At 37.7% G+C, this 23,241-nt stretch overlaps 5 protein-coding genes and 1 non-coding gene across 16 annotated transcripts; 4 read left to right on the plus strand and 2 right to left on the minus strand.

Annotated features, from left to right (window-relative positions):
• Positions 1-1,308: 1,308 nt before the first annotated feature.
• On the minus strand, positions 1,309-1,380 carry TRNAQ-UUG (transfer RNA glutamine (anticodon UUG)). Its single transcript has one exon. It is a non-coding gene; the product is annotated as a tRNA-Gln (tRNA).
• A 973-nt stretch (positions 1,381-2,353) lies between these two features.
• On the plus strand, positions 2,354-5,256 carry LOC140787411 (serine/threonine-protein kinase SAPK4-like). The gene is made up of 9 exons (XM_073136310.1): positions 2,354-2,578; positions 2,671-2,745; positions 2,832-2,933; positions 3,029-3,082; positions 3,158-3,250; positions 3,337-3,429; positions 4,117-4,221; positions 4,303-4,401; positions 4,703-5,256. The coding sequence occupies exons 1-9, from the start codon at positions 2,459-2,461 to the stop codon at positions 5,021-5,023; spliced, it is 1,062 nt and encodes a 353-aa protein (XP_072992411.1). The 5' UTR covers positions 2,354-2,458; the 3' UTR covers positions 5,024-5,256.
• A 666-nt stretch (positions 5,257-5,922) lies between these two features.
• On the plus strand, positions 5,923-10,620 carry LOC140785657 (DNA repair protein XRCC2 homolog). Of its 11 annotated transcripts, none has more exons than XM_073133605.1 (11): positions 5,923-6,235; positions 6,316-6,463; positions 6,586-6,749; positions 6,967-7,037; positions 7,832-7,894; positions 8,323-8,472; positions 8,872-8,971; positions 9,347-9,383; positions 9,478-9,578; positions 9,698-9,780; positions 10,404-10,620. In XM_073133605.1, the coding sequence occupies exons 1-10, from the start codon at positions 6,053-6,055 to the stop codon at positions 9,719-9,721; spliced, it is 1,041 nt and encodes a 346-aa protein (XP_072989706.1). In that variant the 5' UTR covers positions 5,923-6,052; the 3' UTR covers positions 9,722-9,780; positions 10,404-10,620. The 11 variants fall into 11 exon arrangements, with proteins under 11 accessions (XP_072989706.1, XP_072989708.1, XP_072989714.1 ...); XM_073133607.1 differs by having other exon boundaries at positions 10,414-10,620; XM_073133613.1 differs by lacking the exons at positions 9,347-9,383; positions 9,478-9,578.
• A 2,290-nt stretch (positions 10,621-12,910) lies between these two features.
• LOC140786933 (ammonium transporter 3 member 1-like) lies at positions 12,911-15,979 on the plus strand. Its single transcript, XM_073135651.1, has 3 exons — positions 12,911-13,694; positions 13,781-14,066; positions 15,160-15,979. Exons 1-3 carry the CDS (start codon positions 13,047-13,049, stop codon positions 15,678-15,680), a joined length of 1,455 nt encoding a protein of 484 aa, XP_072991752.1. The 5' UTR covers positions 12,911-13,046; the 3' UTR covers positions 15,681-15,979.
• A 944-nt stretch (positions 15,980-16,923) lies between these two features.
• Positions 16,924-19,031, plus strand: LOC140787290 (subtilisin-like protease SBT3.9). The gene is made up of 3 exons (XM_073136140.1): positions 16,924-17,154; positions 17,263-17,360; positions 18,768-19,031. The coding sequence occupies exons 1-3, from the start codon at positions 16,943-16,945 to the stop codon at positions 18,851-18,853; spliced, it is 396 nt and encodes a 131-aa protein (XP_072992241.1). The 5' UTR covers positions 16,924-16,942; the 3' UTR covers positions 18,854-19,031.
• Positions 19,032-20,700: 1,669 nt separating this feature from the next.
• Positions 20,701-22,950, minus strand: LOC140787073 (NAC domain-containing protein 30). The gene is made up of 4 exons (XM_073135825.1): positions 22,702-22,950; positions 22,039-22,209; positions 21,663-21,937; positions 20,701-21,507 (listed from the first exon to the last, which is right to left on the minus strand). Exons 2-4 carry the CDS (start codon positions 22,196-22,198, stop codon positions 20,989-20,991), a joined length of 954 nt encoding a protein of 317 aa, XP_072991926.1. The 5' UTR covers positions 22,199-22,209; positions 22,702-22,950; the 3' UTR covers positions 20,701-20,988.
• Between the last annotated feature and the right edge of the window lie 291 nt (positions 22,951-23,241).

Below are 23,241 nucleotides of genomic sequence, written 5' to 3' on the forward strand. Positions count from 1 at the left end.
AAATGTTCAAAAATGTGGAGCAATATATTTCACTAATGTTATTTGAAATAATTTAAGGCAAAATATCTTTGTCAAAAGTAGGATAATTGGAGTGAGCATCTTGGCTTTATTCCACATTCAACCCTAGCAATTCTACTGGAGTGTCTAAAAGAAAGAATAAAAGGAAAGAAAATCCTACCTCTCCTAGAGAGGCTATCTCGGACTCAAAAGAAGGGGGAGAGATTCTTCATCTTCCCATACGAAGGTTTCTCAGTTTTTTTATATTTATTTTCTAATCTCTTCTTGATCGTGTTCCTCTCCCTCTCTCTTTGCTCCTCCTCATTTTCCTAGTATGTTAGTTTGCCCAAACTCCTTTCTCTGTTTCTTTTTCAATCTCTCCGTATATCAATATTTTAGCCATTGTCACGGTCACTACTGTCACCATAGCCATCGCCATTATGCAAGACGATGTTAAAGATAGAGGCCATTCTCGCGAGCAATTAGTTTCAGACTCAGTTGATCTTGTGATTACTTTTTTAGCTATGCGCTTGAGCAAGCTCTCAAAGGATTTGGCATTTTATTTGTGTTAGTTACATGTCATTTTGAGACCTTATATAAAAATCTTATTGGATCGGACAAGAGTTGATCTAAATGTTATCCTCTAAATATATTTTCATGTATGTTTGTATCCTTGTAGATTATTAGTGGAGGTCGATCATTAGCACTGATCGGTGAATCTGGCCCGATCAAGCTCAACTAGATAAGATTCAACAATAATAATATAATATTTAAAACTTATATAATTTATATAAATATTTAGATTTAAATATAAGGCTCATAATATTAGTTACTCTAGGACTATAGTTTTTCAATCATATTATGAGTGCAATAGAAGAAAATACTTGTCAAGGTGTATATTAATTTATTTATTTTACTTATTAGTTTAGATTTCTTTTATAATTTGTATTATTTATAATTCAAATGATTTGCATACACATTGTTGAATCAAGATCGATTCAATTCAAGCCTGAATAATCTAATCTAGAATTGAATAGATTTGAATTCTTGGTAGAATTAGTTGACCCATTTATGCTCAAGCTTGAAACTAGCTTAATTAAAATTAAGCTCAATCTTGATCAAAACTCGGCTCGATTATGTACCTATTTATATCAAATAGTCTCTTAATTTGTGTTCAAGCCGTAATCCACGAATCAATGTTTGAATTAATATAGAAGAATCTGCGTGCGGATCTTCTATCAAAATAATTTTGTGGGATAATCGAAAAAAATCCATTTGATTTTAAGCACTGTTATCCAAAACAATTGTAAAAGATCCCACCGGGATTCGAACCCAGGTCGCCAGATTCAAAGTCTGAAGTGCTAACCACTACACCATGGAACCAATGTTATGCCCAAAAAATATTTAATTATATATATAAAATTATAACCTAATATATCTCCTTCTAATCGCATTTAATTAATTAAATCAATATCCTAATCTGGCGAGTTGGTATAGACTTATTGTTTTGGGGGTCAAGCTAATATTTAGAGTATGCTTATTATATTGATCTGTGAAGTCTCTTGTGGAAAATTATGGCTTGTATCCATTTTTCCACACAAAGTCACCTTATTTTATATGAAGCTTAAAAAGAACACAACTGATTATTAGCTCCTTAATTGGTTTCCAAATCATCCAACAGTCAGAATAAAAAAGGTTAAAAAAATATTTAACTGATTTGGCAGCCAATGGTACAGTGCCAAGCACCTAGGCTGCAGGAAGTTCCTACAGTCGGGTTGTAGAGGATATGATGCTTCCCTGCATTAAAATGACATAATACCTAACAGCGTATCCTAATTGCCATCCAATGTTTTGTAGTCAAATAGAATATCTTGAGTGGATTAATTTGTAAAAATTAAATTTTATTTTTCTGATTTTAGAGTGTATTTATGGGGAAAATTATGGAGCACTCTACCAATGAAGTATGACTCAAGAATTCACCTCTAACTATCGGCTTTGGTCCATTGGATTAGTCGCCATGAGTGTCGGCCTAGTATAAAACCGATGTTATTAGAAAAATAAAATATCTTCTAATTTTTAATTTTTATTCTTTTGTTTGAGAGATGCAGTTTTGATTGTTTAATTGATTCCTTTCACTTAGATAGATTTAGCTTTCGGAATAGTTACACTTTATGGAGTTAAACATGTTAATATAATATTACCTCTCTATTATGTAGGGGGGGGTGAAAATGTAACTTAATCGTGAGTATAATATTGTAATCTTTAAGGATCTACATGCAAAAATAGTAATCTCGGAGGAATAATTTGCAAAGATCCCATTAGGAACTATATATAGATATAATACCCGCGGTCATTTCTCCCGCTCGAGTTCACATCCTAACACCAAATCCACCAAATCTCAAGAGTGAGAGAGAGAGAGAGAGAGAGAGAGAGAGAGAGAGAGAGAGAGAGGACGACGACGATGGAGAAGTACGAGGCGGTGAGCGAGATAGGATCGGGGAACTTCGGCGTGGCGAAGCTGATGCGGAATAAGGAGACGGGTGAGCCCGTCGCCGTCAAGCTCATCGAGCGCGGCCACCGGGTAGGTACTCGATCGCCTCGGGTCTCGTCGATCTCCAACTCAAGCCGACGGTTGCGATTGTCTCCTTCCCTCCCTAATCTTCGTGCCCGCAGATTGACGATAACGTCTACCGCGAGATCATTAACCACTGCTCGCTTTGCCACCCCAACATCATCCGATTCAAGGAGGTCGATCTCGTCTCTGAATTTAGTGCTTTGCTCTCTTTTTCCGAGTTTAAAATCTAATTCTGGGAAGCTTTGGGTGAGGTTTCTAGGTCGCGCTTACGCCGACTCATCTCGCGATCGTCATGGAGTACGCCGCGGGTGGAGAGCTTTTCGAGCGCATCTGCGATGCCGGGAGATTCCATGAAGACGAGGTTTAAATTTCGAAATTTCGAATTTTTACCTCAAAAATATGGCCTCGCCTTTTTCAAGCTATCGTCTGCTTTTATTTTTATTGTTTTGGGTGTAGGCCAGATATTTCTTCCAGCAGCTCATCTCCGGAGTTAGCTTCTGCCATTTCATGGTAAAAGAGTAAATTTTTGCACAGGAAAATTAATAAGTAGATAGATTTAATTAAAATTTGGGTTAAACATCTCAGCAAATTTGCCATCGAGATCTGAAGCTGGAGAACACTCTGCTGGATGGGAGCCCGGCACCAAGGCTCAAAATTTGTGATTTTGGTTACTCTAAGGTCCTTTCTGCAGAACTTTTTATCATATCAAAACTATCTTTTGCTCATGCATACTAACTTTGGAATCAAACTAAAATTGGAAACAGTCGTCGGTGTTTCAATCGAGGGCTAGATCGACGGTTGGGACCCCTGCGTACATCGCTCCTGAGGTGCTCGCTCGACGGGAATACGATGGCAAGGTCAGTTTGAGCTTATATCTTTTATTATTTGTTTTGTTCCGTAGAGATATAAAATATAAAATTTAGAAACCTCCTGGATTAATTGTCTTGACTTGACATTAACATGTACATGATCAAAATCTTCGGTTGCGCCAGTAATCGACTGCCTTGCGTGGATTGACGTGGCACATCCTAATCGAGAAAATGGAGGCTTTAAATAAAGATAGGGCCTCCAATTGGCAGCAAAATATTTTATAGTTATTTAATTTATCACGTAACTATTGAAGTTCTGTAGATGAATTATCTGATCTATTATCATAACTAGCTTTTTCTAGAGGTAGCGAATTGAAACTTCTTTATACGCGTGATATATACTATTAGACCAATATCTAGTTTCTCTCTTTAAGCTCTTGAGTTGATTGATTATATTATGTATAAGGTTTATAGCAGCCTTATATGATTCACGTTATCTATATCGATAATTTGCTGCAGCCTTATGATTTAATATAGCTTTTGTTTATTGCACCACTCATGATTGATATTCTCATGTGAATTTAGAATTCCATCACGAGAGCGCCATTGTTCATCTTTAGTTTAACGACACTAAAAATTTACTAACACATTTCGAAACCTCCTTAGATGTTCTTTTTCTGTGACATCTTAGAATAGTCTGTTACTAACAAAAATTGGAATACTTTGGTGGTGTAGCTTGCGGATGTGTGGTCTTGTGGAGTAACTCTGTATGTGATGCTGGTAGGAGCCTATCCGTTCGAGGATAGAAGAGACCCCAGGAATTTCCTCAAGACTATTGCGGTATACTCCTCCTAGTCTTCTACCATAATTATTCTCCTACTAAGTTTACAATTCATGTTGCTTGTTCTATTCATAATGCAGAGAGTAAGGTCAGCTCGATATAAAATCCCAGAGTACGTTCACATATCCCAGGAATGCAGAGACCTCATCTCCCGCATCTTCACTGCCAATCCAACCCAGGTGATGATCAAAACTGCTAAAAAGGAGTCTTCCATATTTCTATTAGTGTTCAAATTTCTAATTCATCTGTTTGGTTATCCGCAAATCGACCTCTCATTTGCTAGATTTGCTTGCACAAACAAAAGTACTTTCCTCAGTAGTATAAGATTGTCAACTCACTAATTATTCTAAAAATTTAAGTTATTAGAGAATAATAGTTTTTATATTTTATATTCCTACAAAAATTGCTAATAAAAATGACATTATCTTCAGTGCCATATATACCAAATAGAATATAAATTGAGTGCTTGGGTTTTGGCAGAGGATCACAGTGAGGCAAATAAAGAACCATCCATGGTTCTTAAAGAGCCTCCCAAAAGAGCTCAAAGAAGCAGCACAGGCTGTTTACTATAGGAGGGACAACAGTGGCCCAATGTATTCCCTCCAAAGCAGTGAGGAAATTCTGAGGATTGTCCAGGAAGCAAGGTCTCGACCGAAGCCATCTAGAGCTCTCACGGGGTACGGATGGGCAGGGGAAGACTCGGAGGATGAGGAGGAGGAAGAGGAAGAAGACGAATATGAACAGACAGTTGAAAGAGTTCATGCAAGTGGAGAGCACTACATGACTGCATTGGATAGATAGCATTGGACTCTAAGTGGCACTTTTCATATGGATGGCTTAATATTTGTGTGCGTTTCCATCCAAAAGCATCTTTGTCATATAATGTGTCTAAACTTTGCTTGTGGTTGTGGTGATTGTCAGTTGTCCAAAGTGATGTTGGTGATGTTACTTTTTTTTTGTTGTCGTAATTAAATGTAATGTTGGACTTTCTAAGGTTGGAGAATACTTTCTTCATAAATTAGATATCTTTTATACGCTCTTTGTAAATAAGCAACTGCTTTACACACTTTATCAAATCTTATATAAAATAGACAATAGAATTATTTACATAAGGAATTTTATCACAGGTAAATATATGTGATAAAGTTATACAGTAATTACCTAATTTATTCTTCATATATCCAAAATAAAAAATATGTCCTTACAATAAACTAGTAAATATTATTATAAAATATGAGTACAAAAATGATATGTTTTTTTTTTGTTTTTAAGCACAAAAACATCAAATGGAATTATCTATTATTATTATATAAAGTTTATTTCATGATAATAATTTTGAAAACAGTTTTATATTATCGTCATCAAATATTTTTATTGATAGTATGATTTTTAAAAATTATATTGTAGAGATGAATTTTATTTGTTTAGTTACATTAAATATATTAGAACTAATAAATCTCATATAAGAGCAATATGATAATTAAAATAGAAAATAACCAACATTATTTCTTTTATCTAAAGTAATCCCTGCTTTGTGTCAAACAAAACAGGCAAACACTAAGATATGTATAAATTTAATTGGTGCCTAATTTGCATATAGAAAGTGTATATAAAACTATTTCCTACGCAAAGTATTTGTGCAGGAGAGAAGGGTTATTTTTTTGTTTCATATTACCCCTTCGTATTTAGGTTTTTGACATAATTTTCAATCTGAGGTCTCCGAGCGTTAGTAGCCTACGCACAGTGACACGGACCAACTTCTCTCCAAACCCCTCACTCTGGCGCGCGGGGTGGCGAGAGAGGAAGAGTAAAACCCCGTAAACCCAAGCAATGGCGGAAGACCCTCGAGCTTGGATCCAAGGCGACGAGAGCGCCAAAGAGATGCTCTCTAGGGTTCTCTCCGAGCGCCCCTTCGTCCTCCTCCCTCCCCTCCACCGCGTCCCCCTTCGCGTCGGCAACGTCGTCGAGATCTCCGGCCCCTCCAACTCCGCCAAGACCCAAGTCTTGCTCCAGGTAACATATCAATCAGAGTCCGATCCGAGATCACGTCGTATTTATCCTAGATTAAACATCCTCTTAGATATCACTCTTAGGCTGTGGTCCACTGCATTCTCCCCAAGGAGTGGAAGGGAATCCATTTCGGCGGGTTGGAGAAGATGGTGATGTACTTTGATCTCGATTGCCGCTTCGATGTGCTGCGGTTGTCGCAAATTTTGAGGCATCGGATCACGGAGACTTGCGGTTGGAATTTTTCTTTTTTTCCTTTTTTGCAGTTTATTTGTTTTTAATCTGGCTTAGGAAATGCTGTTCTATGGCGCACTAAATTATTATCATTATTATTATTACTAGTTTAATTTGCACAGGTTCAGTGCATGATACCTATTGGGGAACAAATGAAGGCCCAGGGCGAAAAGACATTAAGGTTGCACGGGATCACCCATTTGACGATGAACTCCTTTTGGCTTGCATGAGGCGTTTTTTGTACAATCGTTGTTACAGTAGCTCTGAATTCTTGGCTGCTCTCAAGGTAGTGCCCCCCCTGCTAAATATCACATTCTTTGTTTACATGGACACACTTAACAACAGACGGTGTCCTGAAATAATTAATTATTGATGCAGAGTGTGTTATTTTTTGACTTAGGCTTTATTTCCATGGATTTTGCAGCTGTAGTCTATGTAAAACTGCAATAAGATAACTTGTTGTTGGCTCAGTTTCTTGTTTTAACAAATGATCAATTTTACAGAAAATGCGATGTCTATCTCAGCGGGAAAGTGCAGCACTTGGTGTCGGTATCCATTTTCTTATGATAGATAGGTCTTCTTCTACCTTTACTGCTCCCAACTTCTGATATGTTCTACAATATCACTAGGTAAAGGCTTCATTGGAACATGCTCAATTATGTAATGATACTGTAGAATGTACATAATCTCTTTATGTAGCGCATTCTTTCATTGCGAATTTGGATACCGTTCTAATAACTATGAAATCAGAGTTTATCAAATGCTATAATTTAACATGGTGCAAATGAATTGTAGATGGCACATCATTTTAGAATTTATCTGATATGATAATTGTGAGTACAACCTTGACATAATCTAGATTTGACAATGGGTACCCTGCCACTCATATGAAATTCTCTTAATTCTTAAGCATATTAGAGCCAATCATATAGTCTTTTAGTTATATATATATATATATATATATATATCACTATATAGTGACATAGTACTCAATTCATGTTCAACATTCTCAATAAAGAAGAACCGTGGAATGAGTGACCTATAGAGTTTACAGTTGTTCTGTTCACATATCATGTCGTCATGATTACAAATACTGTTCAGTGGCATTTGTTCTGACCTACTCTGTTAATAACTTAAGACAGTCCTGCAATTTGTAAAATAGAACGTAGAATATTTCTGTCTTAATATACTTTTGGTATTATGTTCATGTATGAATTATCACTATTCATTGAGTTCACCTGAGCACAGTTTGCTATACCTGTTTTACCTTCTGAGTTCTGACAAAGTGCTTTTTTTTGCCTGTGGCAAAAGCTGATTATGATTTCTTGGAATGTGTCTGGTCTTTTTCTATCTTCAACTTCAACTCAGTATTGGAGCGTTGTATTGGATGGATCGACTTCGCCAATCCATGTCAGTCAGTGAAAATACTAGGTAAATGTATCCGTTCCCTTTTCATTTGATGCTGGTACCTCATTGCTGGTATAATCCTTAATCCTTTATTCATTTTTAATCACTATTCACTAGCTCTGCATTTCAGTTTTCACATGTTTGCTATCATATGATGCATGTGAGCCAAAATTTTCTAAGATCACTGAATTTCTCAACCACTAGTCTCACTTGATTCAAGCGTCTAAGCACCTGATGTGGCCACATATATTCATTTCTTTGATGCATATCCACATATTATATCCCTGCGGACTTGGGCTATCCTTATACTTGTTATCAGTGATCTACTTTCCTGCCTATATTATTATTTTCCTTGCAGCATCTGTGCAATCAAAAGCTGACTTGTATTTAACATTTCCCTTTTCTTCCTAAGTTACTTCCTTTCTTTTATCTGACATGTTTTCCAATAGTAGATCATCATACAGGAAGAATATATCACTTCAAAGTCTGGCAGAAATTATGGTTGAAGAGATCCGTAAGCTCTTGCAACTGCAACCTGTGCTAGTACTAGCAACAAAACCACCTGTATTTGGGGCAGGACCATCAACAAACGATTTGTGCAGGTTATCACATGATAGAAACCTTTTAAATGTTCCACATGTTAGGGTAGTTTGCTTTTTTTGTTAGATATTGCATACTATAGGCAAACTAAAATATATATATATATATATATATGTGTGTGTGTGTGTGTGTGTGTGTGGAATGGGGTTGTCTGTGATTATTGTTTTCCTTAAAAACTGACCCATATGCAGATAAGTTGCTTAAATAATAGATTTGCAACTGTTGCTGCTACAGGTAGATGCACCTTAAAAGCTAAGGGATTATTTCTGCATTAATTTTCCCTAAGTCCTTCTGATTTTCTTTTAGCTATTCATCTATAGGAAATTTTGATTTTTAATTTTTAACAATCAGCATCATTAAGAGTTGGAAGTGTAACAATGATGTTACTCATTGTTCTATAGGACTGCTGGAAAATGGGTTGACGAGACAGATTTTAGAACTCCAAACAGGGAAGCAGAAAAGAAAATCTCTTTCCGGGAATACATGCCTTCAGTTTGGCAGGTTGCATCGCTTGTCATAAGTATAGACTATAGAACTATAGACTCAGCTTATACCAGTCACTCTTTCTCCCAGCAAATATCACTAGAGAGAGAATTCATAATTGCTTACAATTTGGACAACTATGTAAAAAAAATCTTCATCAGTAGCTGACTTTCCTAATTTTTGTGAAATTTCCAATTTTTCAAACATGTACTGATAGTTTTGCGTTGCTTGTTGACTTTGAAAGAGATGCAATCAGATAAAATCTTTGTATGTAATATGTGCCCATGATTTCTTATGTTTTTATTCAATGATGACCATCTAATAAGTTGAACTTTATGATGTATGTATAAGAAAGATAGTAACATTCTTCTTCTGTCTGCTTGCTCTTTGCAGTCGTTTGTGACACATAGAGTATATTTGCAAGCTTCAGGTCTGTCACTATTCTCATGGAAGTCTGAATCACACATTGTTCTTGATTGTTAGGACTAGTATTGCAAAACTGCTTACTGTTGCTGTAAATCCAGAGGGACATACTTCCAACCGGGAAAAAGAACCTTATTCTATTTATACATCTGCATGGATGCAGCCTCCACTCAGTTTGAAGGACAAATTTTCTGTTAGGGATGTAGGGTCTTTTCCTTCCATTTCTGACTGATCGAGATGTTTTTATAATACCACTTCTGAATTTTTGCAACTATAGTATATCATGCTTTATTTATATCTCTTATATCCGTTCATTTTCAGGATGGCATCTTCTTGATAACATGAAGTATCTCGTGAATTGCTGTTATAAATAATTCTGTTCGTTTTGTCTGTCCTTTGTCCAGGTTAGCATCAGATTTCTTGAAGCTTACTTTTATTTTAAGAAACTGTTGCATGGTCCAAACGCATGGAGTTGTAAGTAGTATGAAATAAAATTGTATGAGGTGCCTCTGTCAACTGAAACCAAATGTTGAAATGTAACCAACAAGAAGAAGAGCAATAAAAATGAGAGGTAGGATGAGAATACAACTGCCTTTTGATGACTTAGCATAAGTTACTCTAGATTTCAACCTTTTGTATTAGATTCTTCAAGTTGAATCTCCTTGTTAGTAGGAAGATATTCCTAGAGCTTGCTGCCCAACCTGAGTTAGAAAACGAAATAAAAAGGTAGTTGCTGAACATAAGAAGAAAGGAGTGATCTAAACTTTTCCCTCTTGTTTTATATCAACTAGCCCCATCATAGAAACAACTGTAAGAAAAATAAATAGACTCGATAGGACTAATTTTTTCCCCATTTCTTTTCAGAACTTGCTAGGAATTTAATTTGGGTATCGTAATGAAAAAGGAACCATTTGATTTCTGCAGAACAATGCTTTTGGTTAATCTTGTTTCTAATTTCTATCAACATGTATCTCATTGTTATGTGTAATGAAAATTAGAGGAACCATTGACTCTACTTTGATTGCAGTGCTTTACAGGGATGAGGCTCTTCTCAAGGAAGTAATTATAGAAGAATTATCATCAGTTCTGGCAGCCCATTCATCTGTTAATGAGGAGGCCCATGTGTTTTTGCTCTTCCTGGTATTGTTATTGTACCTTTCTGAAGTTTGACTTTGCTTGTGCCCTTTTTGTCCTGTGATTGAGTGATTCAAGTTATAAACCATGGTAAGATCCTATTTTTCTCATCGGTAGCCCATTTGTTGTCTCGTTTGTCGAAAATAATCATAAACAAGCAACACAATGTGGAGGCATATAGAAACTTCGCTTGCATAAGACTTTTAACTACTGATGTGGCTTACTAAGAGCATAACACTAGTCATAATCTCACTTGATCTTGTCATGATAATACTGTTGGTTTCACCGATTAGACTAGTAAATGGCCCCAAGTCCATACACTGCAAGTCTTGAAATATTATCTTTGAGCAAGGTGGAATAAAATATTTGCCAGAAAATACATCACCCTTATGGAATTAGTAGTATGAAGCATATATTATTCGAAGTAGAAAATTGATAAAAATAAAACCTCAGTAATTAAGGCAAGAAGTAACTATTCTTTATGTTTGTTATTCTTTGTAATCATATAAAACCTTGGTTGATATTATCATGAGGAGTTCACGGCAGTTTGTAATCTTTAAAAAAAAATATATCAATATGATCAGATGCATCGTCGAGTCTTCGTGTGGTCTCAACTGACCCACATGTCTCATTTCGGCTTGGGCAGTGTTTTTTTTTTCTTTTTTTTTCTTTTCGTTTTTGCCCTTTGGGCTTAGTACAATTTAATTGTGCTGTTATATGTTATATTTGTGATCCAACGCAGATATAATTTGATTTACAAGGCTTTATATCTCATCAAGAGATTCCGTAACGCAAACATCATAACATTCATGACTCATAATTTATTGCAATAAGGGACAACCTAATTTTCCCTAAATATTGCCAGATAGATAGGTTTTGTAATTCCAGAGGGTGATTAGCTGCTCATAATTTCCATTATTTAAGATAATCACATGACATCACCATGAAGAGTAATATGTATATTAATCTTCGTATCTATCTATCCTTGTAAATTATAATTTCAATTTAAAAATTAGTATATTTTGGCATCTATATCCTTCTAAAAATATCTTATTGGTATTTATACCCATCTAAAGTTCATATTTACATCTATGCTCTTATAAAATATTTTTATTTACATATATACTCTTCCAAAGTTGATATTTGACTATATATCTTTCTAAAAATCTATTTAACGATTTTTTTACATGTAAACCCTCAAAAAATTTGATTTATCTCTGTAATTTATTTGATAAAAGATGTATGTATTTTTAATTGAGAGTAATGTATATATTCACAATAAGAATAAATATATTGATAAATTATTTTTAATTTATATTTTTATAATTAACTTAATAAAAAATTAATTAATTTTTTTCTCCTCAATTATTTTTTTAATTACTTATAAATATCTTTCATTAGTTTAAAATTCATTTAAAATTCATTTAATAATAAATAGAGATTGATGAATTAACTTTAAATTGAAGTCTTTCTCCTATAAAGATAAAGAATCAAATTTAAATTAAAGTTTATTTCTTACATAGATATATAATTAAAATTTAAAAATTATCGATATCTCTTATAATCAAGGCATTATCATATCTATCATATTTAAAGCCTAAGAAAGAAATTTTAACCCAAGAAAAGAGACGCGTAACTCAAAAGATAGCCATAATATTAGTAAATCTTAGAGAGATTAAAATATTTACCCTATATGGCTATATATACATATAGCCTCTTATTTCTCTCTACATCTCAACTATTGTGTCACCGTTGGATCAGCAAGTCCAAGTACAGGAACTTGGTCTTCTTTCACACATTTTCCTTTTTCAACTACAAAATTTAGGCAAAATAGTGTGCGAACCAAAACAATTTGCAAGAAAGCTCCAAAGATCAGAGAGGAAAAACGCGGAAAAGAACAATAAAAGAACATTTATTAGCACATTGTGAGCTGGCACCATTAACCAATTACAAAAAAAGCTGGAAAAGGAGTGGACTTTGGAAGTCAACCGGACTATTTGAACCGTCCAATTGGTTCGAATCATTTTATCTCCGGTTGAGGGGCAATTTCGTCAATGTGAAGGATAAGAACATCCCTCAGAGCATGAATCACTCGGAGTTCACAACATTTTTATGGGTTTTTTCGAACCTTTTTTTTTTGTATTCTATTTAAATGAGAAAATTATAAATACTATCCTACATTAATTACTAGATGTAAAATAAAGCGTCTTATTTATTATTAATTATGGAGCCAAATAATTAATGCGTTTGCTACATCGATGTGGATCTTGGCACTATTTAGAGGGCATTTGATTTGGATCCTTGGAACAAATAATTAACCCGGCGAAAATTCTAAAGATCCTTCCGAGGAATCTTTTGTCCACTTCCCTCCCCATCCCTATAATAACCCCGTCTACCCCTAAATCACCTTCATCTCTCTTTCTCTCTCTCTCTCCTCTGCTCTTGACTCCAAGAGTAGCGGTAGCAATAAAGAGAAGTTTCTTTCTCTCTCTCCCTCTCTCTCTCTTTCTCTGTGTGTGACATCACCGATCGCACCATGTCTGCCGTGCCGGTTGCCTACCAAGGCAACACGTCGGCGGCTGTGGCGGACTGGCTGAACAAAGGCGACAACGCATGGCAGATGGTGTCGGCCACCCTGGTCGGACTGCAGAGCATGCCGGGGCTCATCATCCTCTACGGGAGCATCGTGAAGAAGAAATGGGCGGTCAACTCGGCGTTCATGGCCCTGTACGCCTTCGCCGCCGTGTGGCTCTGCTGGGTCATCTGGGCCTACAACATGTCCTTCGGCGACAAGCTCCTCCCCTTCTGGGGCAAGGCCAAGCCCGCCCTCGGCCAAAAGTTCCTCGTCAAACAGGCCGAGCTCCCGGCTTCCACCCACCACTACAGCAACGGCACCGTCGAGACCGGGATGATCCAGCCTTATTATCCGATGGCTTCCATGGTCTACTTCCAGTGCGTCTTCGCCGCCATCACTTTGATCCTCCTCGCCGGCTCGCTCCTCGGACGGATGAATATTAAAGCGTGGATGGTCTTTGTCCCGCTCTGGCTCACCTTCTCCTACACCATCGGCGCCTTCTCCATCTGGGGCGGCGGGTTCTTGTTCCAGTGGGGCGTCATCGACTACTCCGGCGGCTACGTCATCCACCTCTCCTCTGGAATCGGCGGCTTCACCGCCGCCTATTGGGTATAACCAAATCTTTACTATATTAATTGTTCCCGTCGTTGTTGTTTATGCTAGCTGCATGCTGATGGATGATGGCTGCGGTGTAGGTCGGACCGAGGTCGACCAAGGATAGGGAGCGATTCCCGCCGAACAATGTGTTGCTGATGTTGACGGGAGCCGGGTTGCTGTGGATGGGATGGGCCGGGTTCAACGGCGGCGATCCTTACGCGGCTAACATCGACTCATCGATGGCGGTGCTCAACACCAACATATGTGCCGCCACCAGCCTCCTCGTCTGGACATGCCTCGACGTCATCTTCTTCAAGAAGCCCTCCGTCATCGGCGCCGTCCAAGGCATGATGACCGGCCTCGTTTGCATCACCCCCGGTGCAGGTATCCTCCGATCTTCTTCTTCTTCTTCTTCTTCTTTCAATTAAATTAAATTAAATTAAATTGATGTATCCTAGACGAAATTATTGACGAGAATCCAACCCTTTTCCTGTGAATCTTGAAACTTTATCCTAGACGACAGATGGTGAGATCCTACTCGATCCTTTCCCATTAGCATTCCTAGTAGCCGTCTTGGCGTGAAGTCAAAGGAAGCGGCTAGTGTTTAATTCCTTGTAGTCGTATAATGGTGGGCCCATCCCATCTCTAATTTCCTTCCATTTTTCCCCCCATTAATTGGAATCCATCTCCTTATATGAATCTATGATACCCTAGCTAGCTGTATATTTCTGGTGCATATTGCCACATGGAGGACTTACAGATATTCACTTTCTATATCCATACCATTTAATTAACATTTATTTGTGAATTAGAATTTCTTAAACTATATTTTATAATTAAATATTTACTTATCCATATTTTGTGCTTAAGTGATAAGTTCAAATATAAAGTGTGATATAGGTTTTCTGAGCAAAATTTTTAGTACAATTAGCATACTTATTTATAGTTAGTAATCAAATATAAATTTATTTGAGATAATTATTATATTTTATAATCAAACAATAAAGTTATAGATTAATTTAATTTATATTTAAGAGATGTATATAAAATTAGTCTTAAAAAATTTAATGAACGAATATCATAAATATATACTATTGTCATTGAATATATACTTTTCTTCTCTTAGTTAAATTTCACACCCAGGAAGAACTTAATTATTGTGTCTGCAAATTGTGTCCTCTTTGATTCATCTGCAACCTAGTCAAAAGCATTATCTATCGCTAGCTTTTCTCCATCATCTATACGCTAATTTATTTAAGAAACAAGTTGCCGCTGGAATCTTCAAAAGCTTGACCAAATATGTTTGTTTGACTGTATTTTTGTCCTTCTAGAAGTAGTAGAGTTGAAGAAAATCTTTTTTTAATATGAGCTTATTCTTAATTATTCATTAATAAGCGTTTGATATAATAAAAAAGAAAAAGGGATTTATAATTTAAATGACAATAACACCCTTTTCCTTATTTAACTATTGTCTCAGGTCTGGTTCAGGGTTGGGCTGCCATAGCGATGGGGGTGCTGTCCGGCAGCATCCCCTGGTTCACGATGATGGTAGTCCACAAGCGCAGCCACCTCCTCCAGAAGGTGGACGACACCCTCGGCGTCTTCCACACCCACGCGGTCGCCGGCTTCCTGGGTGGGGCCACCACCGGCCTCTTCGCGGAGCCCACCCTCTGCTCCCTCTTCCTCCCCGTCACCAACTCCCGCGGCGCCTTCTACCGCGGGGCCGGCGGCGTCCAGTTCCTCAAGCAGGTCGTGGGCGCCCTCTTCATCATCGGCTGGAACGTCGTCGCCACCACCATAATCTGCCTCGTGATCCGCGTCGTCATCCCCCTCCGCATGGACGAGGAGATGCTCACCATCGGGGACGACGCCGTCCACGGCGAGGAGGCCTACGCCTTGTGGGGGGACGGGGAGAAGTACGATTCCACCAAGCACGGATGGTTCTCAGATGAGACCCAGCACAACAAGATCCCCAGTGGAGTCACACAGAATGTGTAGGGGGAGAGAGAGAGAGAGAGAGAGAGAGAGAGAGAGAGAGAGAGAGAGAGAGAGAGAGAGAGAGAGAGAGAGAGAGAGAGAGAGAGAGAGAGAGAGGGACAAGGCTGACCCCGCTGGGTGACCGTACATGCATGAACTGCAATCATTAAACAAATGATTGGAGGTATAACTGGTCGTGTATGTGTGTGTGTGTGTGTAATCTCTGTCGGAAACTCATTTGATCATAATTTGATACCTCCTTTGGGAGGTATGGTTGAAGAATAAGATGAAGTACACCAATAATAATGTTTGTTTTTTAATGTCCCCTGTTATGGTGTGTAACAGAGGAATTGGTGAAGGCATCAAATATGATCGTGAAGAATTGAGTACTAATTTTTGTTAAGCGCATTGGTATTTTTTCCTCTTCTTTTTTAAAAAGAAACTCCATGGACCTAATTCTCATTAAATTATTAATGATTTATTACAAATTGATACCTCAATTACAGGGGGAAAAAAGAAAGATAGAACAAGTCCTTTAACTTGGATGAAATACACGAGTAATTATTAATAGAGAAAGTAGCAAGAAATAACAGTGAAAGCTCTCTTACTAAAACAAAACGAACGATGAAGTTGCAAGTTTACAAAATCAAGCTTGACTCTATATTGGTAGATGTGATCACCGGAGCCGAATTTAAACATATTATATCTTATCCTAACGAGCCTCTATGCATTTTTAATTAGCTTTCATAGGAAAATGTTTATATAGAGATGTGTAATTTATATTAGACTAAAAAACTATAAGAATAGATGGGTATTATGGCCAGGCTGCGGGTGCGTGTAGATTGATCAAGCTTTTGGACCGAGTCGAATGAGCAAAGGCCTAACTCATCCTGTTTATTATCATCTCCGACTTGGGTCAGATGAGATCCAAACCAAGCTGAGACCGAGCTTAGTCATATTAAAATTGAGTAGATTTGGATAGAGCAAAGCGAGGTGATCAGCTCTATATATTGGTGGTTCTAAGGTGTAGTGAGTTTTCTTACAATTTGTTTCTATAATAAAATTTGCTTTGTTATGTGACCTATTATTAGAAATCAAACGAACAAACTTCAGTATATAAAATGGAGAACTAACCCCCAAGAGTTATTATAGTGAATAAAAAACATAGCCAAGCATCAATAGGTGGTCCGTGTCGGATCCGGGTAATCGGATACAGATACTTGAAGATCCTCATCCCCTATAAGCTATTTACGTAGTCAAGAAGGTAAGAAACCGACTGAAAAATGAGAAACCCAAAGTCTTCCAACGCCACGCTCCTCCTCGTCGTCTTCATCGTCGTCTCCATCGTCGTCTCGATCGCAATGGCGGAAGCATCCACGAAACCCCAGGCGTCGCCGGAGGCGGAAAGCTCCGTCTACATCGTCTACCTCAACCGCCCCGAGGGCGTGGATCCCGAGGCCTTCCACCTCCGCACCCTCGCCTCCGTCCTCGGAAGGTTGCGATCGTTGACCAATTTATACCCTTTTCTTTGATTCTGCGAGCTGGGTTCTTAAGGTTCGATCTAAAGGTGATATCTTGGTTCTTATTCTTGGATTTCTTGTAGTGAGGCGGCGGCGAAGGACGCCGTGATCTACCACTACATGCACGCGGCAAGTGGATTCTCAGCAAAGCTCACGCCGAAGCAGGTCGAAGATCTGAAGGGTGAGTTCGGTTCTTGCTCCTTTCTTGATCTCTTGGTGTGGTCTGTTTGGAACTTTGGCTGCTGATTTGGGTTTAATCTAATTGTTGCCTGTCAATTAGTTGATTTATGTTCTTGTTTTGCCAATTCTTTGCTAGGTATAAGAGCCTTAGATAATTTTGCACTTGGATTTTATTTTGGAATTCTCATCCTTGACTCTTTCCTATCTTGGTAGGTAGACTATGCCTAGGGTTGCAAATTTTCTTTGTTCCATCTGTGCATTGCAGTTTCATCTATTATTACCATCATTAGTTATTTAGTACTATTTTGTTGGTTAGGTGTGGAATCCTCCTTGTTTGAGAAGTTCATACATGACTCTTGGAGAGCCATCCATGTTCATTAATAGCTAACTCCAGGCCATCAAGGGTTTGATTTAAAGCTCTTCTATCTTGGATGGTAAACAATGTCTGTCTAGGGTTGTCAAAACTTCCTTGTTTCATCTATTCAAATACAGTTTCATCTAATATTACTACTATTAGTAATATTTTGTTGGTTAGGTTTGGTAAGCCTCCATGTTTAGGAAGTTCATAGATGACTCTTGGAGACCCCATGTTTCTTAATAGCTAACTCTAGATCATCAAAGACTTTAAAAAAAAAAAAAACTCTGATCAGGTGTAAAGAACCTGAAATTCTGGTTTGAGACTTCTTGTTTGGGAACTCCTGTGTTCTCGGATTTATAGATCAGAACTATGATACTTGGGGTATTCAAATGTGCTATAAGTTTTTAATGTTTAACTTGAATGCCCTACAAACAAATTAACAGAATTATGTACTATAAGTCAGTTCTGCAAACTTGTTCTTTTCCGCATGGAAAAAACTATTGTTGCGCAATTGGCATTCCAACTATTGTGAAGAACAGAGGAAAACCAAACTTTTATGAGAATTTTTTTTTAAAAATGTATCTGTAGAGCAGGCATAGATTGTCTTCCTTTGGGAAGATCATCATATTACCATCTAAATTTTAAATCATCCTGTACGCATCTTCCCCTCCACTTTCCTCTTCTTCTGCAGTCTCCAACTTCCCAACTGCTGCTCTCTTTTGGGTTTAATGGTTTATCTTCTTGTCATGTCACTTTATCCACTCCCATGGGTTGGATTCTTGGTCTTCAACCTTGGTGCTTTTCAGGCACTCTTCTATCTGCAAGGTGGTTGTCGAAATCAATTGGTGACTGACTCTCATCTAATTGTGATGTCTGGGTCTGCTTTTGGCTTTATGCCAAACAAATTCTGGTTCACCTGTCAGTTGGGTTATTAGCTGAACTATTGCTGCTTTTGTTGTTGTAGTTTGATAATATTTGGGAACTTGTTTTTCATTTTCTTTTTAAACTTTGAAGTCTCTAATCTTGCTATCTTTGACTTTTTTCATGCAGCGCAACCAGATGTTCTTCAGGTTGTTCCCAGCAGGACCTACCAGCTTCATGGTTCTACCACAGCACACGGGATGGGAGCTTTCTGAAACTTCTTATCTTCGTGTTAATATATGTTGTGTGTGCGTGTGTGCTTGTTTATATAGCTTTAATAATACAGCTGGAATAATCAGCAGATAACGTGTGGTTATGACTGCCCTCTGGGCTGTATCGTGATGTATGCGACTTGTTTTTTTTATATGAATCCAATTCAGATCTTCTAATGAAGTGTTACATGCTGGGAAGATCCATGAGATGCTATATTGCACCGCCATCTTTGTTTAAACATCTCAGTTGGTATAAAGGCATCTTTGTCCTCTGTGTGAATCCTATATTGTAACACATATACTTGAATATTATGAATTTATTTACAGCATACTTGGATAAAGTTATGCATACTTGGAGTGTGGACACTCGCATGGCGTTTCCCATTTGTTAGCATACTACTACGTTATTTCATGATATTTATGTTAAAATAAAACCACGACAGTAAGCTGCAACACAGCATAAATGAATGCAAAGACGCTCACCTTCAGCTCTGACAGTAGTTCCTTCATATCAATAGGTATAGGCACTATTAGATGTGGTTCTGCCCTTAGATTCTTGCCTTGAAATGAACCTAGTGTAAACATGAAACAGAAGACTAAATCTCACATCCCTATGGTATCTCTTGCACCAATAACTTAATTAAATCTCACAATAGAATCTTCTTCATACATGAAAACCATATCATTTGGATAATGGAGGATGCATATCTTCCACTTCCCTGCCATTATCTTCGCTCACCCACCGCCGTCCAGGCCGCCTCCAATCTCGCCACCAAGATTAGTGGATGTAAAGAATCTCATCATTTTCCCTTAAAAGAACTATAATTCTAAGCCATTACTAATGCATGTAACTTAGTTAAAGCTCGTCAGCATCATCAGAGAACCTATCTATCATGGGTGCCACACATCCAAATGATAAGGACTATGATCATGAGGTCGGACCGACATCATAAAGTGTAGAGCATGCATTCTGATTTGTGATTGGTTTATCGGAAAGTTGAAAGTTTTCTGAGCAATGATGATGAAAATAACCCAAGAACTATCTCTATATTATCTTGTTAGGCCAAGATCTTGGACTGTCACAATCTAGGTGATTTTGATTGCTTCTTGTAGTTTAGAACAGTAGGGCAGCCCTGGGTATTCCCAAAAAGTAGTCCTAAGAGAATGACATGCTCCTTGCTTGTAGATGGGTTAATACGTACACCTAAAAGGGTGACTCAATCTTTACTCCAATAGCACAGTATGAAAAAGGATTGCAGCTTTATGCATTTCGAGCAACTGCAGATTGATTAGGACTACCATGAATAAATTCCTTGTCTTCAATTCTCGTTAGTATATCTTGTGCAAAGTAATTTAGCTGCTTTAGTAGTATAACATTACCTTGCTTCAAACTATAGAAGAATGTTGGTAATGTCTCGTTGTGTTGAAATACGACAATATTTCACGAGTTTGATAAACAGATAATGTTAGAATCTTGACTTGTGAAAAGAGGATTATTGTCCAATAGTGAATTTATAACTTCATATATATATATATATATATATATATATAAATTTGGATGGAGAAACGAAAGCGAGAGTTTACTAACTTACAAATAAGGAATATTGCTAAAGAAGGATAAAGTGGTATAACCTATTATATGCTGGAAGAATATAGCTTGTAGATCGATGTGTTTAACACTGAAAACAAGATTGCTGTGAAGGTTAAGGACTAATATAATAGGTAAGGTGATATTTGAATAAGAAAAAGTTACTATTGAATAAGAGATCTACTATATTCAAATTTCAAAGACTAATAATACAGTAGGTAATTAAGAATCAGAAGGAACTTTTTATACATAATACTTGAATAAAGGTAATCACCACCTTATATTTGTTCAGAAAAAAAAAAGATGGAAAAACATTCATGGTACTTATACAATTTGTGTGAATAAAGTGGGTTCTACACAATGAATGTCCAACTGAGGAGAAACTATGAATTCACATACTGAAACAGAAGTTTCCATACAATTCAAGATTAGCTTTCTCTCCACTAATTTCATTGTAATTGAAGAAATACAGATGTTACAGACATATGGCTCCTAACTTGTCACCATATCTTCTTAGTAATTTAGTACTTTGAATTGTTGAGCACCATGTCTATGAGCTACCAAACAATGCTAGGAACTGATCATCTTGGTTTTTAGCATCTGCGTCGCCACTGACAGTAAGAATTGGCGCATCAGAAGAAGCTGATTCATTGAACTGCGAGGAGAGCAGCCTGTCCAACACTTTCCAATCAATGATTTGTTGTCCCTGGGGATCAGTTTTCGGCGCACCATGCTCTTCGTCGCGTTGAATAGTACCTTCAAAGAACTCCTTATTGGATACACTATTTGATAAGCTTGGACTGTCGAGCTGCGGGATATTAAAGACTTGATTCACGAGGATCTGCTTTGATTCAAATTCTTCACCACAACCTGTAAATTGTCTGTGGAAGTGTTCATTTGGATAGTTATCCATGAAATGAGAAGGCCTAGTGAAGCTGTTCAGCACTGTATCAGTTCCTAGCCGCATAGGTACGCTATCGTAGTAATTAGTAGAATTGAAGTTGTGATAGATTGGCCTTTGATTTGAACTCGGCTTCCGGAATGCTCGACATACAACCCATCCTTCTTCCTGAAATTGAATTGCCCATGTAAATTACTATCATATCAAGTTAATTAGAAGCACGCAATCCATTGCATTTCTATGTGAGAACATATAGAATGAGTTCATCATCTTAAGTGTTGATTGTAAGTAATTTGCAACAATTTAGAGGAGTTTGAGCTTGCCTGATGTGCTGGCCCATGTTCACTTGGTTGAAGGCGATATTCATGCATGATCCAGTCTGTCTTCCTCCCATTCGGAGCACGGCCCTTATAGAACACAAGTGTCTTTCTCATTCCTATAACTCTGGTCTTGGAGAGGACCATTTTGTCCCTTCCCGTCGCCTTCCAGAATCCGGCGACGGTGGCTCTATTAGTCCTCGTTCCGCTCGGATATTTCCTGTCTTTGAAGCTGAAGAAGTACCACTCCGTCTGCTCTTCGTGACCATATTTGCATCTCTCTATTGAAGCACCAAAAAATTATCAGCTTTATATACTTGAACTGAGTATTATAGATCAAGCAGTGAGTTACTTTTCTAAGACCACGCACACACACACACACCTTGGAGATCCCATGGCTCAATTCGATAGAGATCGATTTCTTTAATGACCTCTATATCAATCTTTTCGCGGGCGATCTTTCTTGCGAGGTAATAGCCTACAAGCTCTTCTTCTGTTGGGTGGAATCTAAAGCCTGGTGGAACACACGACTCCATCTCCATTGCTGATGCTCCTGAAAGCAATAAGCACTTTAAACATAGATAGTAATGCAAGGATGAAGTGGGACATACAATCCTTTAGACTCACAGCACATCTTTCATATCTAAAAAAAGATTGTACGATCCACTCATGCAAAAAAAAAAAAAAAAAGAAGGAAAGGGGGACCAGAGTGGACATAATGTATATATGCAAGTGTGCATATAAAGAAGCTTAAATCTACAATATCTAGCTATACAATTATAAAGTAGACGAATAAATTGACTTGAGAGGTTGAAGCATGGTTTGTGTTTCTTTGAGTGCACTTCAGGGTTAGGGTGCTTTCACATCCACCACCCTACACCCATGTAAAGGCTTTAGGCACAAACAATTAATGGTCAGTAGCATATTACTCTCCTCGCTTACCTCTTATTAAATGAGATCAATGGAACTACACTTAGTTGTGATAATAACTTGATCATAGAGAAGAAAAGATAGATAGAACTGAGAAGAGACACACAACACTTACCAGGTAATAATGAGCTTGGAGATGTAGGAATAATAATAGTAATAATAATATGTTGATATATAGAGGAGCACAAAGACTTATATATAGCTAAGAGCTAAGCGAATGGAAGGATATAAATAAATGATTGTAATGTGGATAGAAAGGAGAGAGAGAGAGAGAGATGAGGGATAAAACTTAAAAGCCAGCCATCAAGTGCGCATGGGGAGAGAGGGAGAGAGAGAGAGAGAGAGAGAGAGAGAGAGAGAGAGAGAGAGAGAGAGAGAGAGAGAGAGAGAGAGAGAGAGAGAGAGAGAGAGAGGATTTGGACGGTTGAAGAAGGAGAAGTCCTCAAGCCACTACCACCACCACCACCACCACCCCCCCTTCTCCCTTTACCGCCGTTATATTGTGTTGCAAGACTTTTGTACTTAGAATGGAAGTTAGATTCTGGAACCAGCTATGTAAAATTGGACCACACACACACACACAGCCACTTGGCAATTATTCAGCATTGCCACATGAGAGGGCCCACTGGAATCTTGAATAATACAACCAATCATT

Source organism: Typha latifolia, chromosome 4, assembly GCF_019914945.1.
Source record: "Typha latifolia isolate L0001 chromosome 4, TyphaL0001v2, whole genome shotgun sequence".
NCBI lineage: Eukaryota > Viridiplantae > Streptophyta > Magnoliopsida > Poales > Typhaceae > Typha > Typha latifolia.